Raw genomic sequence first — 14,389 nt, forward strand, 5'->3', positions numbered from 1 at the left:
GGCAAGTGCCTTATAGGAAACAAGTGGACTGATTTTCTATTGCCTTCTAGAATGATCAAGAAACTATGTGAGACTGTAAGAGTACTATGCAATTACCATAGATGAGAATCTATGTTCCATCTCAAAGCATATATTCAAATGCATTGTCTAAAAGTCCCCTTTGACTTAGACAGTTCCTGCCTTTCTTATGCAGAGTAATAATTATTTATATTTGATAGTTTTTACACTTACACAGTCAGATTTTAATCATGTCTTATTTGAGCCTCATACGGAGCTTGTAAAGTAAATTGGACAGATATTATTATCCCCACATTTTAAAATGAAGAAATATGAGATTCAGAGAATTTAACTGCTTCCCTCAAAAATCACAAAGCTAGCAGGAAATAAAGCTTAATATTCTTAGCCAAGGCGTAACTCCTGCTTCTTCTCCAAAGGCTGCAGGCCAGATTCAGCTCATCACCCCAATATTTACCAGTCAGACTCATTTTTTTTAATATTTTATTTATTTATTTGAGAAAGAGAGAGCATGAGCAGAAGAGAGAGGCAGAGGGAGAGGGAGAAGCAGGCTCCCTGCTGAGCACAGAGCCTGACACAGGGCTCCATCCCAGTGTCCCAGGATCATGACCTGAGCCAAAGGCAGATGCTTAACCGACTGAGCCACCCAGGCGCCCTGCATTTTTTAGAATACTTCCAGAAGCACATGTTGTGTCTACAGTTCCTGGTACATCCCTGAGGGCATCTGAAAACAGGATGATTGAAGATACAGGCTATGAGCCTGGAATCCGTGGGCATTTGGGGGCTGCTTCTGTGGATCCCCTTACATGTCTACAAAACATTATGTGTGGATTCCTTTTTCCAGGGAAAGCGCCTATAGCTCTCAAAACTCCTCAGAAAGTTAAGAGCCACTAAATAAAAAGTAGTAAGAATATCCTAAAACAGTGTTTCTTAATCTTTATAAAACTTCTTCTATTTCATTTACATAAAAATCCAATGCCTTTCTTTAAAACGATTTAAAAATGAAAATAAGTTAAAAATCACCAAAAAAGAAACCACAAATAGGACATAGATCTGCTTTGTTTTTAAACTATATACATCATCCCATCCTCCAAAGATTTTAATATACACTGGCTTTCCATTCCCTCCCACCCCACAATTCCTGCCCTGGAAGATTGTCTCCCCAGGCTGATTAAAAATACTGTTCCAGGGGCACCTGGGTGGCTCATTCAGTTAAGTATCCGACTCTTGATTTTGGCTCAGGTCTTGATCTCAGGGTGGTGAGATGGAACTCTTAAGATTCTCTCTCTCCCTCTGCCCCTCCTTCTACCCCACACCCCCACTTCTCCCACACCCCGCCCCCACTCACACGCTTTCTCTCTCTCTCCCCCTCTCTCTCAAAAAACAAAAACAAAAAACTGTTCCTCAGAAGCAATGCTACAAGGGGAATGGAAAGAATTAGTCCCTGGTGTTATGGATTTCTGGGGAAGGCTGCCCTCTTCTGCACTTCCTTCACCTTTTGTTGTCCAATTAATGAGAGATTTGTAGGACAGTCTAGGGGTCAGATTTCAGGGGCAAGAAATATTGTCATTAAGAAAACACAGCAGCAGTTTGTCCTAATTTATATAACAACCAAAAGTACAAATTTGGCAGTTTAAAAGCCAATGAACAGGAATAAATAGCAACTCTTAAAAACAACTTTATTGAGGTATAATTTATATAAACTGCACATATTTAAAGTGTACAATTTGGGGCACCTTGGTGGCTCAGTCGCTTAAGCATCTGCCTTCGGCTCAGGTCATGATCCCAGGGTCCTGGGATCGAGCCCCGCATTGGGCTCCCTGTTCAGCGGGAAGCCTGCTTTTCCCTCTCCCACTCCCCCTGCTGTGTTCCCTCTCTCGCTGCGTCTCTCTCTGTCAAATAAATAAATAAAATCTTTTTTAAAAAAATAAAGTGTATAATTTGATTAAGTTTTGATCCATGTAAGCTCTGTGAAACTATCACCACAATCAAGATAGTGAACAAATCCATTATTACCCCAAATTTCCTCATTCCCCTTCATAATCTATTTCTCCCACTCTGATCCCCATTCTCAGGCAATCACTCATTCATTTTTTATTTGCCTTTTCTAGAGTTTTATATAAATGGAATCAATCAGATATTATGTACTTCTTTCGTCTGGCTTCATGTGGTGAGCATGATGATTGAGTTATTGCCTGTTATCAGTAGTTCATTCTTTCATTTACTTGTTGGTGGACAGCGTTGTTTGGGTTGTTTCCATTGGAAATATATTATCACATTGGGTTATTTCCAGTTTGGAGCTATTACAAATAAAACTGCTGTGAATGTCTTTGCATAGCTATATGCTTTCATTTCTCCTGGGTAAATATGTAGGAATGGAATGGCTGGATCATAGGGTGGGTGTTAGGTTTCAAATCTTAAGGCAGTGCCCCATTGTCTCCTAAAGTGTGTGCACCATTTATATTCCCAGCACCGTTGTATGAAAGTTCTATTTCTTCCACATCTCTCCAGTATTTGATATGGTCAATCTTTTTAAGTTCAGCCATTCTAATAGGTGTATAGCAGTATTTTATTATAGTTTTAATTTGCATTTCCTTAATGGCAAATGATGCTCAGCATCTTTTCCTGTGTTGCTGTGCCCTCGTCTTTGGAAGATCTTCTTTGGTGAAATGTCTGTTTAAAACTTGCACATTTTTTGATTGAGTTGCTTATTTTTTATTATGTGTTGAGGTCTTTATCTATCCTAGGTGGAAGTCCTGTATCATATATATCATTTGAAAATATTTTCTTCCACTCTATGACTTATGTCTTCATACTCTTAAAAGTGTCTTTCAAATGCAGAAGTTTTAAATTTTGATGAAGTCCAATTTCTCTTTTCTTTTTTTATGGATCATGCATTTGGTGTTACATCTAAAGAATCTTTGTCTAGCCCAACATCACAATTTTTTCCCAATGTGTTCCAGCACTATTTGTGGCAAAGACCATACTTTCTCTCCTGAATCACCTGTGTACATTGTTGAAGATCGGTTGTTATAGATACGTTAGTCTATTTCTGGACTACTATTCTGGTCCATTTGATTTTTCTGTCCCTTTCTATGCCAATAATACACTGTCTTGATAACTGTGGCTTTACAGTAAGCATTTTTTGTAGAAAACAACTGTGAAGCCATCTGGCCCTGGAGTTGCTTTGTGGGAAAATTTCTATCTACAAAATTTTGTTAATTGATAAAAGACTACTCAGATTATCTATTTCTTGCATGAATTTTGGTATTCTTGCATGAACTTTGGAAGTCTTTGTCTTTTAAGAAACCCATCCTTATTTGTCAACTTAAGTTGTTCATACTATTTCCTTATTATCCTTTTAATATCTGTAGAATTTACAATTATATCACCACTCTCATTCTTGATCTGACTCATTGGTTCCTTCTCTCCCCCCCGCCACCCCCTCCAATCACTCTGGCTAGAGATTTATCAATTTCATTGACCTTCCCAAAGAAGTGATTTTGGTTTAATTGATTTTTCTGTATGATATTTCTGTTTTCTATTTCACTGATTTCCACTGTAATACTATTATTTCCTTTCTTCTGTGTACTTTAGGTTTAATTTTCTCTCATTTTTCTAGTTTCTTAGAGTGGAAGCTGACATCATTGTTTTGAGATCCTATTTTCTAATAGCGACATTTAGTATTATTTATTTCCTGTGAACTATGACTTCAGAGGCATTCCATAAATTCTGGTATGCTGAATTTGATTTTCACTGAGTTCAAGTTGCTTATTGAGATTCTTTTTATGGCCCAGAATGTGGTCTGCCTTGGCAAATTATTCATGTGCACTTGAAAAGAATATGAATTCTATTTTGGGTTGGAATGATCAATAAATGTCAATTAGCTCAAGTTGGTGGTGTTGTTTAATGTTTTCTATATCCTTGTTAATTTTTTGACTACTTGTATCAATTATCAAGAGAGAGACTGAAATCTCCAACTATGATTATGGATTTGTTTCTTCTTGCAGTCCTATTACCTTTCTCCTAATGTATTTTGAACCTCTACTTTTAGATCCATTAAATATTAAGGATTGTAATGTCTTTTTGACCCATCTACCCTTTTATGATTATGAAATGACCTTGTTTATCCCTCATAATATTCCTGGCTCTGATACTTACTTTGATAAAATACCACCACTACAGCTTTCTTTCAGCTTTTTTTGGTAGTGTTAGCATGGTATGTATTCATCTTTTAACTTTTTACCTAGAAGTGTCTTTCCGTTTAAAGTGCATTTCTTCTAAAATTAACAAGTCAGGAAACGATAGATGTTGACGAGGGTGCGGAGAAAAGGGAACCCTCCTACACTGTTGGTGGGAATGCAAGCTGGTGCAGCCACTCTGGAAAGCAGTATGGAGGTTCCTCAAAAAGTTGAAAATAAAGCTACCCTACGACCCAGCAATTGCACTACTGGGTATTTACCTCAAAGATACAAGTGTAGTGATCCGAAGGGGTATGTGCACCCCAGTGTTTATAGCAGCAATGTCCACAATAGCCAAACTGTGGAAAGAGCCAAGATGTCCATCAACAGATGAATGGATAAAGAAGATGTGGTATATATATATATATATATATATATATATATATATATATATATATACACAATGGAATATTATACAGCCATCAAAAAAAAAAATGAAATCTTGCCTTTTGCAATGATGTGGATGGAACTAGAGGATATTATACTGAGCAAAATAAGTCAATCAGAGAAAGACAAGTATCACATGATCTCACTGATATGAGGAATTCTTAATCTCAGGAAACAAACTGAGGGTTGCTGGAGTGGAGGGAGGTGGGAGGGATGGGTGGGTGGGTGATGGCCATTGGGGAGGGTATGTGCTATGGTGAGCGCTATGAATTGTGTAAGACTGATGAATCACAGACCTGTACCTCTGAAACAATACATTATATGTTACAAAAAAAAGAAGAAGAAGAAGATAGTAGGAAGGGAAAAATGAAGGGGGGGAAATCGGAGGGGGAGATGAACCATGAGAGACTATGGACCCTGAGAAATAAACTGAGGGTTTTAGAGGGGTGAGGGGTGGGGGAATGGGTTAGCCCGGTGATGGGTATTAAGGAGAGCATGTATTAAATGGAGCACTGGATGTTATATGCGAACAATGAATCATGGAACACTACATCAAAAACTAATGATGTATTGTATGGTGACTAACATAACATAATGAAATAAAATTTTTAAAAATAAAACTCAAAAAAAAATAGGTCACATATTTATGTATGTGTACATATACATATGCATTTTATACAGATTAAAATATGTATGTTAATATACATTTAATCATTAATAATTTGTTATTAAATAATTGAAAATTAATAAATATAAAAGTATATAAATAAAAAATAAAATGCCTTTCTTCTAGGCAGCTTACTATTGGGTCTGACAATGTGTGCCTTTTAATGGAATATTTAGGCCCTTTACATTTATGGTGCTTATTGATATGGCTAGGTTTACTATTGCTATTTGTGTTTTTATTTGCCATATGTGTTTCCCTTGTCTCCCTTTTTCGTCTGACTTTTGGATTAATTGAATTTTATTTTCAATTTGTTTTATCTTGTGGCTTTTTAGCTGTAATTCTCTGTACTGTTACTTTAGTGACTGTTTTAGGCTTATAGTAGAAATCTCTAACTTACAACAGTCCATATTTAAGTGATATTATACCACTTCACATATAATAACCTATAATAGTATTCTTCCATTTTTCTTATCTTGGTCTTTGAGATTTGTACTTTTATGTAGATAATAAACTCTAGACCACATTGTTACTGTTTTTGTTTAAAGAGTCATTTTTTCAAAAATATTTTAATAATAAAAATGTCTTATGAATTTTCCCATGTAGGGAAAAATTTCATTTCTCTTTATTCCTGGTCAGATCCATAGTTCCATTTGGTATCATTGTCTGTCTAAAGGACTTTCTTCAACATTTCACATAATGTAAGTCTGCTATATGACTATAATATATATCATTGTTTTTTAGTTTTGTTTTGGCATACAATTAAGTTACTTGGAAACAGTTTGATCTTTTTTGAGTCTCGCATTTAAAATACATTAAGCAGGACCAAGGTACACTTTAGCCTAAAGCTAATTTTGCCTCAATTCTGATGCAAAGCCCTTTCATGTACTTACAAAATTTTCCATAAATTATGTTTTCCAGACTGGTTGTTTGGAAGATGCACAATTCCCAGGCCTGTGGGAATGCTGGGAACTTTCTAATCTCTCTCTCTCTTTTTTTTTTTTTTTTCCTCTGTCTAGTTCTCACCTCTCCAGGACTCTGTCCTACAAACTCTAGCTGCTCTGGTCAACCCAAACCCTCAGGGAATCTGCTCAGGGGATCACCTAGATTCCCCCTCCCTGGGCGCAGCCTGGAAATACTTTCTAGACAGTAAGCTGGGGCAGTCACTGGGCTCAAGTCACTTGTCTCTCATCACTCAAGGTCTTTCATTGCTTGATGCATAGGGTCTTAAAAATCATTGTTTTATACATTTTGTCATTTTGTCTAGTGTTTTGCTTGTTGAATGTAGGATACTAAATCTTTTTTCTGTTAAATCATCTTCATAGTCCTTTTTTTGAAAAAAAATCTAAGTTTTTTTAAAAATTAATATAGAGATCTTATTCTTTCTTTTTTTTTTTTTTAAGATTTTATTTATTTGACAGAGAGAGATACAGCGAGAGAGGGAACACAAGCAGGGGGAGTGGGAGAGGGAGAAGCAGGCTTCCCACTGAGCAGGGAGCCTGACTTGGGGCTCGATCCCAGGACCCTGGGATCATGACCTGAGCCGAAGGCAGACGCTTAACGACTGAGCCACCCAGGCGCCCCGAGATCTTATTCTTTCTACTATTTTTCTGAGCTAAACTTTGGCACTCAGGGAGGAAGCAAGCAGCACACAGGTGTAATGGCAGGGTGCTGTCAAATACCAAAATATCCCTTCAGAATTGTTTATGCCTTGGAATTCTATGACTGCTCTGTGTCATTGAGCCTATAGCCCAGGCATCTATTTTTTGAGCAGCATTAATATGAATGAAGAGAATAATGAATACCACTATATTTGAAAATAAAGAGATATGGTAAGTTACACACAAGATATACATTCAAAGATGCATTCCTTTATTTCGATCTTTGTATAATGTGGAGATAATCATATGCCCCCCCAAAATGATCTTTCCTATTCATTAGTTTATGTTAAATTTAAAGGCATAATTGGCTTTTTTCAAAAATCCACAAATTGGGCAGCACCCTATCCAACAAGCAGAAAGAGCTCCCATTCCCATTTATTTAAAAGTAATTTCTAAGCATCCTCCACAACCCAAACCCAACCTTCAAAGAAAGAAATTTTAGAACTTAACATAATAGAAATAATTCTAGATATATCCACAACCCAAGGGAATGCATACTTCCCACCTTATCTAAAACAAAACTCCAAATGAATTCTGTTGGTCCTTAATGCTAATCTGCTTGAAAGAGTAATCAATAATTAATATAATCTTTATCCTTTGTAGTATGGCTTCCAAGCTGACTACCACATTACCAAAAGCCTTCTAATTGCCAAATCCAGTGAATGTTTTGGGTTGGGTTTTTTTTAATTTCCTTTTATACATGACCTCTTTCAACTATTTGAAAACTCTTATCTTCTTGAAATGTTCTTATTCCAATCACTTCTCTAATTCACCCTCATAACGTCTCACCTAGATTCATGCAATACCCGTGGAATTATGGAAAGCATGCAGTAATTGGTAGGAGCATAATAAAACAGAATATAAAAACAGCCAAATCAGGGATGCCCCATTTGAGAGAAACATTCTCATCTTACTATGCTGTTCTTATGATTAATGAGAAAAGTAAACACAATCCGTGTTTCTATTTGTACTCATTTTATTCAATAAAGAACTGCACTGCACGTGGCTCAGAATATATGAATTACTAATATGCCTTGAAGTGTTATTCCTCATGCAGAGAGAGGAAGAGTGATTGACTGATGTTTACTCTCACATACACACTATATAATCCACAACAGAGGACAAAATATTGAGAAACAAGTTGCACAAGAGTGAAAAATACCCTCTGCCCAGACTGCTGTGTTTATTCTCCTGCTGTGATCCATTAATAAACAGCTGTTCCTTGACTTCTGTAGATAAGAATTCTCTCAGTACAGCAAGTTGGGGAAAGAAGGGACTCATTTTTTTTCAAACAGGTGAAGCTAGGGACAAAACATGATTTGCAATTCCTTGCAATGTATCACACAAATTGAGTACCTAATTCATATATTCTAATTGTCATTACTGAGCATAATTCTCACTTTATCCGAGTCTTACATCATTCCCAAGAGGAGAAAAAAAAAACACACACAAGGATTTGGGTTAAAGGAATGCTTGATGAGATATAAAACATAACAAAATATCTAAAACTTTGAAGAGTATGCCATTTTCTTAAACAAATCCATCCTATTCCCTATTTAGTCAATTTATCAAGAGATTTGGAAATGAAAATTTAGTGTTGGTGAAATCTCATAAACAAAACCTCTGAATTAAATGTAAGTTATGTATGCACAAATCAGAGAGCAGTTTGCTGGGAAATCCACTTACATATTTAGTTGCCATTCACTCGACTGCAAAATATATTAAGGGCATGCTTATCAATTGCTGACAATGAACACTAAAGACTTCAGGATAAGTTTCTCTGATGAACCGTAATGAATTACATAGACAACTGCAATGTCTTAATAATGTGTCTTCATTGCCAAATACAGGATTTGTAGACCTCATTGAGTATAGTATTGACATGTTTATCTTCTGGGAAAAAATATATAATCTCAGTTTAACATTCTTTAATATTGGAAAGAACCTAATAAAAACTATGAGTGCTATATAGGGAAATAAATTAATTTTACATTAGAGGCCTATTGATTCTTCTTTTAATAAGAATGGACAAATATAATTCATGAATAATTCCTTAGAGAACAGAATTAAAATTCCTCAGGTGGAACATGCTTAACTTGGATAATTGAGTTATTTTTGAGAAATGCGCTTCAGGAAACTCTATTCCAGTTTCATTAGTAATCCCAAAGTTAATTCAAAAGTAATTCAAATTTGGGCAAATTATTAAGGAAAATTTTAATGTCTGAAAGTTTAGTGAAAATCATATTAATTAGCACTCATTGTTCTAACTTGTTTTTCCTTTGGTATCATAAATGTATACAAACATTCCCACTTTGTTGATAAAAAAAAAAATCATCACCAATAAGTCATTCATTCACTCACCAAACTATTTTTGAGTACTTAGCACATGCCAAGAATAGAGCAAGATGTTAAAAGATGACTCAAATATAGTCTCTGACTTATGTTTTGTACTCTGTAAACTTATACTTCTAGTATCAGAAGGAAACAAACAAAGACTCAGGAACAATATATTGTGACAAATGGATGGATCGGTTCCATCAGGACACAGGACACAGTGTGGTTCTGTAGAAATAACCCAAGTTCCTGGAGTACATGAGCAGTCTGGAGGTGGATTACAAAAGTGGCTGCCACTGTGAGGGGAACATGGATGAGTCAGAGCTACCTCGAAGCAGCTATTGGGGAGGAAAGTATAATCTAAGGTGTTACTGGACAGAGCATTTCACTCTCTCACTTCTCATTTACTTACCTCCATAAAATAATAGGTGCTTCATTTATGGAATCCAACTTTTTTTTTTTTTTAAGAAATAGAAGCTGAGTGCCATTGCTGGGGATGATATGCAGGTGTCCAGAGGACAGCAAAGCAGAAAACGTAAAGTGGCAACAGGACAGAGGGACTTTGTAAGACATGTGTTTAATGGGGCTTTGTCTGGGGCATGATGTGCAGCATGTGACTGTCATCCTTTCCACTGCCTCCATAAATCTTAAGTAGAGACTACAAAACGAAGAAAAAGAGAAGAATGATGATGAATGGTAAGTGGAATTGGATTTTATGTGAAAACCAGCAAAGGGTCTGAGTTTCATGTACTGATTGATGTCAGGCCAAAAGAGGATCAGCTTGAATGGATGAGAAGATCACTAAGATCTGGGTTGCTCATGCAATGCATGGTCACTGTACCATTCAAATTTTAAAAAGAAAGAAATGAGACAGGAGCAAAATAAAACTTAGGAAAAATAATCCCAACATCAAATTTCAGTTCTGACATGACATGCTTGGAAATTGTCACTGCCATTCTTAACTTAAGAAAAAACACTAAACAAATGGAAAATCAATGACCTCCATCAGAAAATTGAGGTCATAGGGCAAACTTGAATGCTGAAATCTGGAGAGACAGGATAAAAAGAAGAAAGAAAACCACTGCCAACATCTATTTACCCAGGGCAGAAGTTGCTGGAGCCATGCACTGTAGGTACACAAAATTGGCAATTTTGACAAATTGTTGGAGTCTGAATGTGGATTAGAATGAGAATGAGAAACTCCTGGGGGCCACAGTCTTTGGGAAAGTGAAGACTTCTGTGTGTTCTACTTCCAGGAATCTCACGAGGTTGGTACCTTGAAGAGCTGAGAGAGATTCCCCACATGTCCCTGGTGGAAGGAAGGGAGAATAGTCATATTGAAATATGCCCAGAATGTTCCCCATAACAAAGGGAAAGGATTTTTTTTTTTAAGATTTTATTTATTTATTTGAGAGAGAGAATGAGATAGAGAGAGCATGAGAGGGGGGAGGGTCCGAGGGAGAAGCAGACTCCCTGCCGAGCAGGGAGCCCGATGCGGGACTGGATTCCGGGACTCCAGGATCATGACCTGAGCCGAAGGCAGTCGCTTAACCAACTGAGCCACCCAGGCGCCCGAGGGAAAGGATTTTATCAGAGCCTTATTCACCTGGGGGAAGGGCAAGTACCTTTTTCCAGCTTCCTCTCACACTTCTGTTTCACCTAGGTGGAGGGAAAAAAACTGAACATAAATGAAGTTCATAGCCCAAGGACACAGATCCGCTAAAGACTGAGATTTAATAAAATACTTCCTCTCACTCACACCAAACACCATGTCAAAACAGGGCTTCAATATAAGAATAGTGTATGACAGCCCAACGTGCTGTAAGGCACAGACTCTACTTTAGGAAGAGTTCTTAGAGAACCGAAGACAAAGGGAAGACCAGAACAAGGACACTGGAGGAACTTGAAGCCACTGGCACCTACAGTAAACATTAAACACGTCCTGTCTCCTAGCCAAACAACATGGAAGCTCACACCAGTGGCCATTTACCACAGTTCTTATTGCCCAATACATCATGTCAAGCTTAAAAAAATAAACATAAAAATAAATAATAATAATAATAATACAAGGCATACTAAAAGTAAAAAACACAATCTAGAGATTCAAAACAAGCATCAAAACCAGAATCAGATATGACACAGTTCTTCTAATATTAGAGTATCTAAAATAACTATGATTAATATGTTAAGGAATCTAATAGAAAACAGAAAACATGCAAAAACAAACAAGCAATATAGCACAGAGATGGAAACTCTAAAAATAAAAAAAATGCTGGAAATCAAAAATTTATAATAGAAATAAAGAATGTTTTTGATAGGCTCATTAGTAGACTGGACACAGCTGAGGAAAGAATCAGTGAGCTAGAAGATATGTGAATAGAAACTTCCAAACTGAAATGCAAAAAAGAAAAAAAATGAAAAAAAAAAAATAGGATATCCAAGAACCATAGTAAATTTCAAAAGGCATACATTGCACGTATTTGGAATACAGCGTTAAGAAAAAGGGTGGCATGGAAATATTCTGGAATAAATATTGGAAGTAATAATGTCTGAGAATTTTTCCAAATTAATGACAGATACCAGATCACAAACTAAATAAAGTCAGAGACATCTAACAGGATAAACATCAAAATACAGAAGCATATCATTCTCAAACTGCAGAAAATCAAAGACAAACTATTAAAAGAAGCTCGAGGAACGGGAATACCTTACCTATAGAGGAAGAAGAATAAGAATTACAGCAGACTTCTCATCACAAATCACACAAGTCAAAAAAAAGAATGCAGTGTGGGGTGCCTGGGTGGCTCAGTCGTTGGGCGTCTGCTCAGGTCATGATCCCAGAGTCCTGGGATCGAGCCCCACATCAGGCTCCCTGCTCGGCTGGAAGCCTGCTTCTCCCTTTCCCACTCCCCCTGCCTGTGTTCCCTCTCTCGCTGTGTCCTTCTCTATCAAATAGATTTAAAAAATCTTAAAAAAAAAAAAAAAGAACGCAGTGAAATATTTAAGGTGCTGAAAGAAAACTATACCATTCTAGAATTCTGCATGCAGCAAAATTATCCTTAAAAAGAAAAAAGAAAGTGAAAGAGAAAAAGCAATTTCTCAAACAGAAACAGAATTCATCAGCAGCAGACCTGCCCTGCAAGAAATATTAAAAGAAGTTCTTCAGGGAGAAGGAAAATAATATAGGTCAGAAATTCAGATCTATTAAAAAAAGGAAAACAGGAATACATTAAGGTAAAATAAAATATTTTATTTTTAATTGATTTTAAAGATAATTTGGTTTATTTTTTTTTTAAGAATTTATTTTATTTATTTGAGAGAGAGAGAACACAAGCCCGGGGAGTGGCATGCAGAGGGAGAAGCAGGCTCCCCACTGAGCAAGGATCATGACCTTAGCCGAAGGCAGATGCTTAACCCACCAACATAGCCACCCAGGAGTCCCTATTGTTTAAAGTAATACTAGTAACAATGTATCAGATGATTATAGTACATGGAAAAGTGAAATGAACATCCTAAGAGATTGGAGGGAGGAACTGGGAATACTCTGTTCGGAGGTACATGCACTGCACCAAAAGTGGTACAGTGTGATCTGCAGATGGATTTAGATTAGATAAAAATGCATATTTTGAACTCTATGGCAACCACAAAAAGTTTTTAAAAAGAAGCCTAAATGATATGCTGAGAGGAGATAAAATGGACCATGAAAAAAGGCCCAATTAAAACAGAGAAAGCACAAAAAGATGGTGAAAGAAGAAACAATGAACAAGCACAACAAATAGCAAATAGTAACAAACACAGCAGACATTAATCCAGCCACATCAGTAATCACTTTAAATGTGAACGTCTGAATACACCAATTAAAAGAAAGGAATTGTCAAAGTGGATAAAAATAAGACTGAGCTATAGTTGTCTACAAGTAACTCACTTTAAACATCAAAACTCAGAATAAAGCAAGGGGCTAGAGAAAGATGTGCCATGCTAACGATAATCTTACCTAGAGTGGCTATATTAATTTAAGACACAGTGGACTTCAGAACAAAGATATCAGGAATGAAAAGGGACATTACATTGTGATAAAGGAGTCTCATTCTCCAAGAAGGCACAACAATCATTAATTTGTATGTATCTAACAACAGAACATCAACATATGTGAGCCTAAAACTAATGCAACTGCAAGGAGAAATAAACTCACTTCAATGTACTTTTTTCAGTGATTGATAAATCAAGCAGGCAGAAAATCAGTAAGGATTTTGTTGACCTGAAAAGCACCATCAATCAACTTGTTCTAGTTGATACTTATAAATTCCTCCATCCAGTAACAACAGAGTACACATTCTTCTCAAGATCCCATGGAACATTCACCAAAATAGCCCACATTCTGGGCCATAAAACACACATTATCAAATTTTCAAAAAAAAAAATAGAAATTATACAAAGTATGTTCTCAAACTACGATGGAATTAAATTAGAAATTAGCAACAGAAAGAAAGCTGGAAATCTCCAAACATTTGGAGATTAAACAACTCACTTCTAAATAACACATGGGTCAAAGTTAGTCTCAAGACAAATTAATAATTATTTTAATCTAAGATGTAACAAAATGTTACAAAATGTAACAAGCAGTGCTTAGAAGGAAATTTGTAGCATCATTAATGTGTATGTTAAAAAGGAAAAATATCTAAAATCAATAATCTAAATTTCCTCCTTAGAAAAGTAGAGACAGAAGAACAATTTAAGACTAAAGCAATCAGAAGAAAATAATAAAAATTGGAGAGGGAATCAATGAAATGAAAACAGGAAAATAACAACGATAATCAATAAAACCAAAAGCTCTTTCTTTGAAAGGATCAATAAAATTAAGGGGGAGGGGGAGAAGTAAGGAGGACACAATTACCAATATAAGAAAGAAAAGGTAGATTCTTATTTCTGATCTTATGGATATTAAAAGGATAAGAAAGAAACCCTAAAAAACAATTCTGGAGTGCCTGGGTGGCTCAGTTGGTTGGGCGACTGCCTTTGGCTTGGGTCATGATCCTGGAGTCCTGGGATCGAATCCCACATTGGGCTCTCGGCTCAGTGGGGAGTCT

At 36.3% G+C, this 14,389-nt stretch overlaps 1 protein-coding gene across 4 annotated transcripts in view; it reads right to left on the reverse strand.

Moving 5' to 3' along the window:
* Positions 1 to 8,263: 8,263 nt before the first annotated feature.
* Positions 8,264 to 14,389, reverse strand: part of EPM2A (EPM2A glucan phosphatase, laforin) — a 129,414-nt gene continuing 123,288 nt past the window's right edge. Inside the window, exons 5-6 of one of the 4 annotated variants that reach the window (XM_034990915.1) lie at positions 10,928 to 10,961; positions 8,264 to 10,611 (exon numbers count right to left, since the gene is read on the reverse strand). In XM_034990915.1, coding sequence (XP_034846806.1) covers positions 10,484 to 10,611; positions 10,928 to 10,961 — 162 coding nt within the window. In that variant the 3' untranslated portion in view covers positions 8,264 to 10,483. The remainder of the gene's footprint in view (positions 10,612 to 10,927; positions 10,962 to 14,389) is intronic. The other 3 variants (XR_004676604.1, XM_034990917.1, XR_004676605.1) reach the window with 3 other exon arrangements.

The sequence above is a fragment of the Mirounga leonina genome, unplaced genomic scaffold (genome assembly GCF_011800145.1).
Source record: "Mirounga leonina isolate KUSES-001 unplaced genomic scaffold, KU_Mleo_1.0 Mir_53, whole genome shotgun sequence".
In the NCBI taxonomy this organism is placed as follows: Eukaryota; Metazoa; Chordata; class Mammalia; order Carnivora; family Phocidae; genus Mirounga; species Mirounga leonina.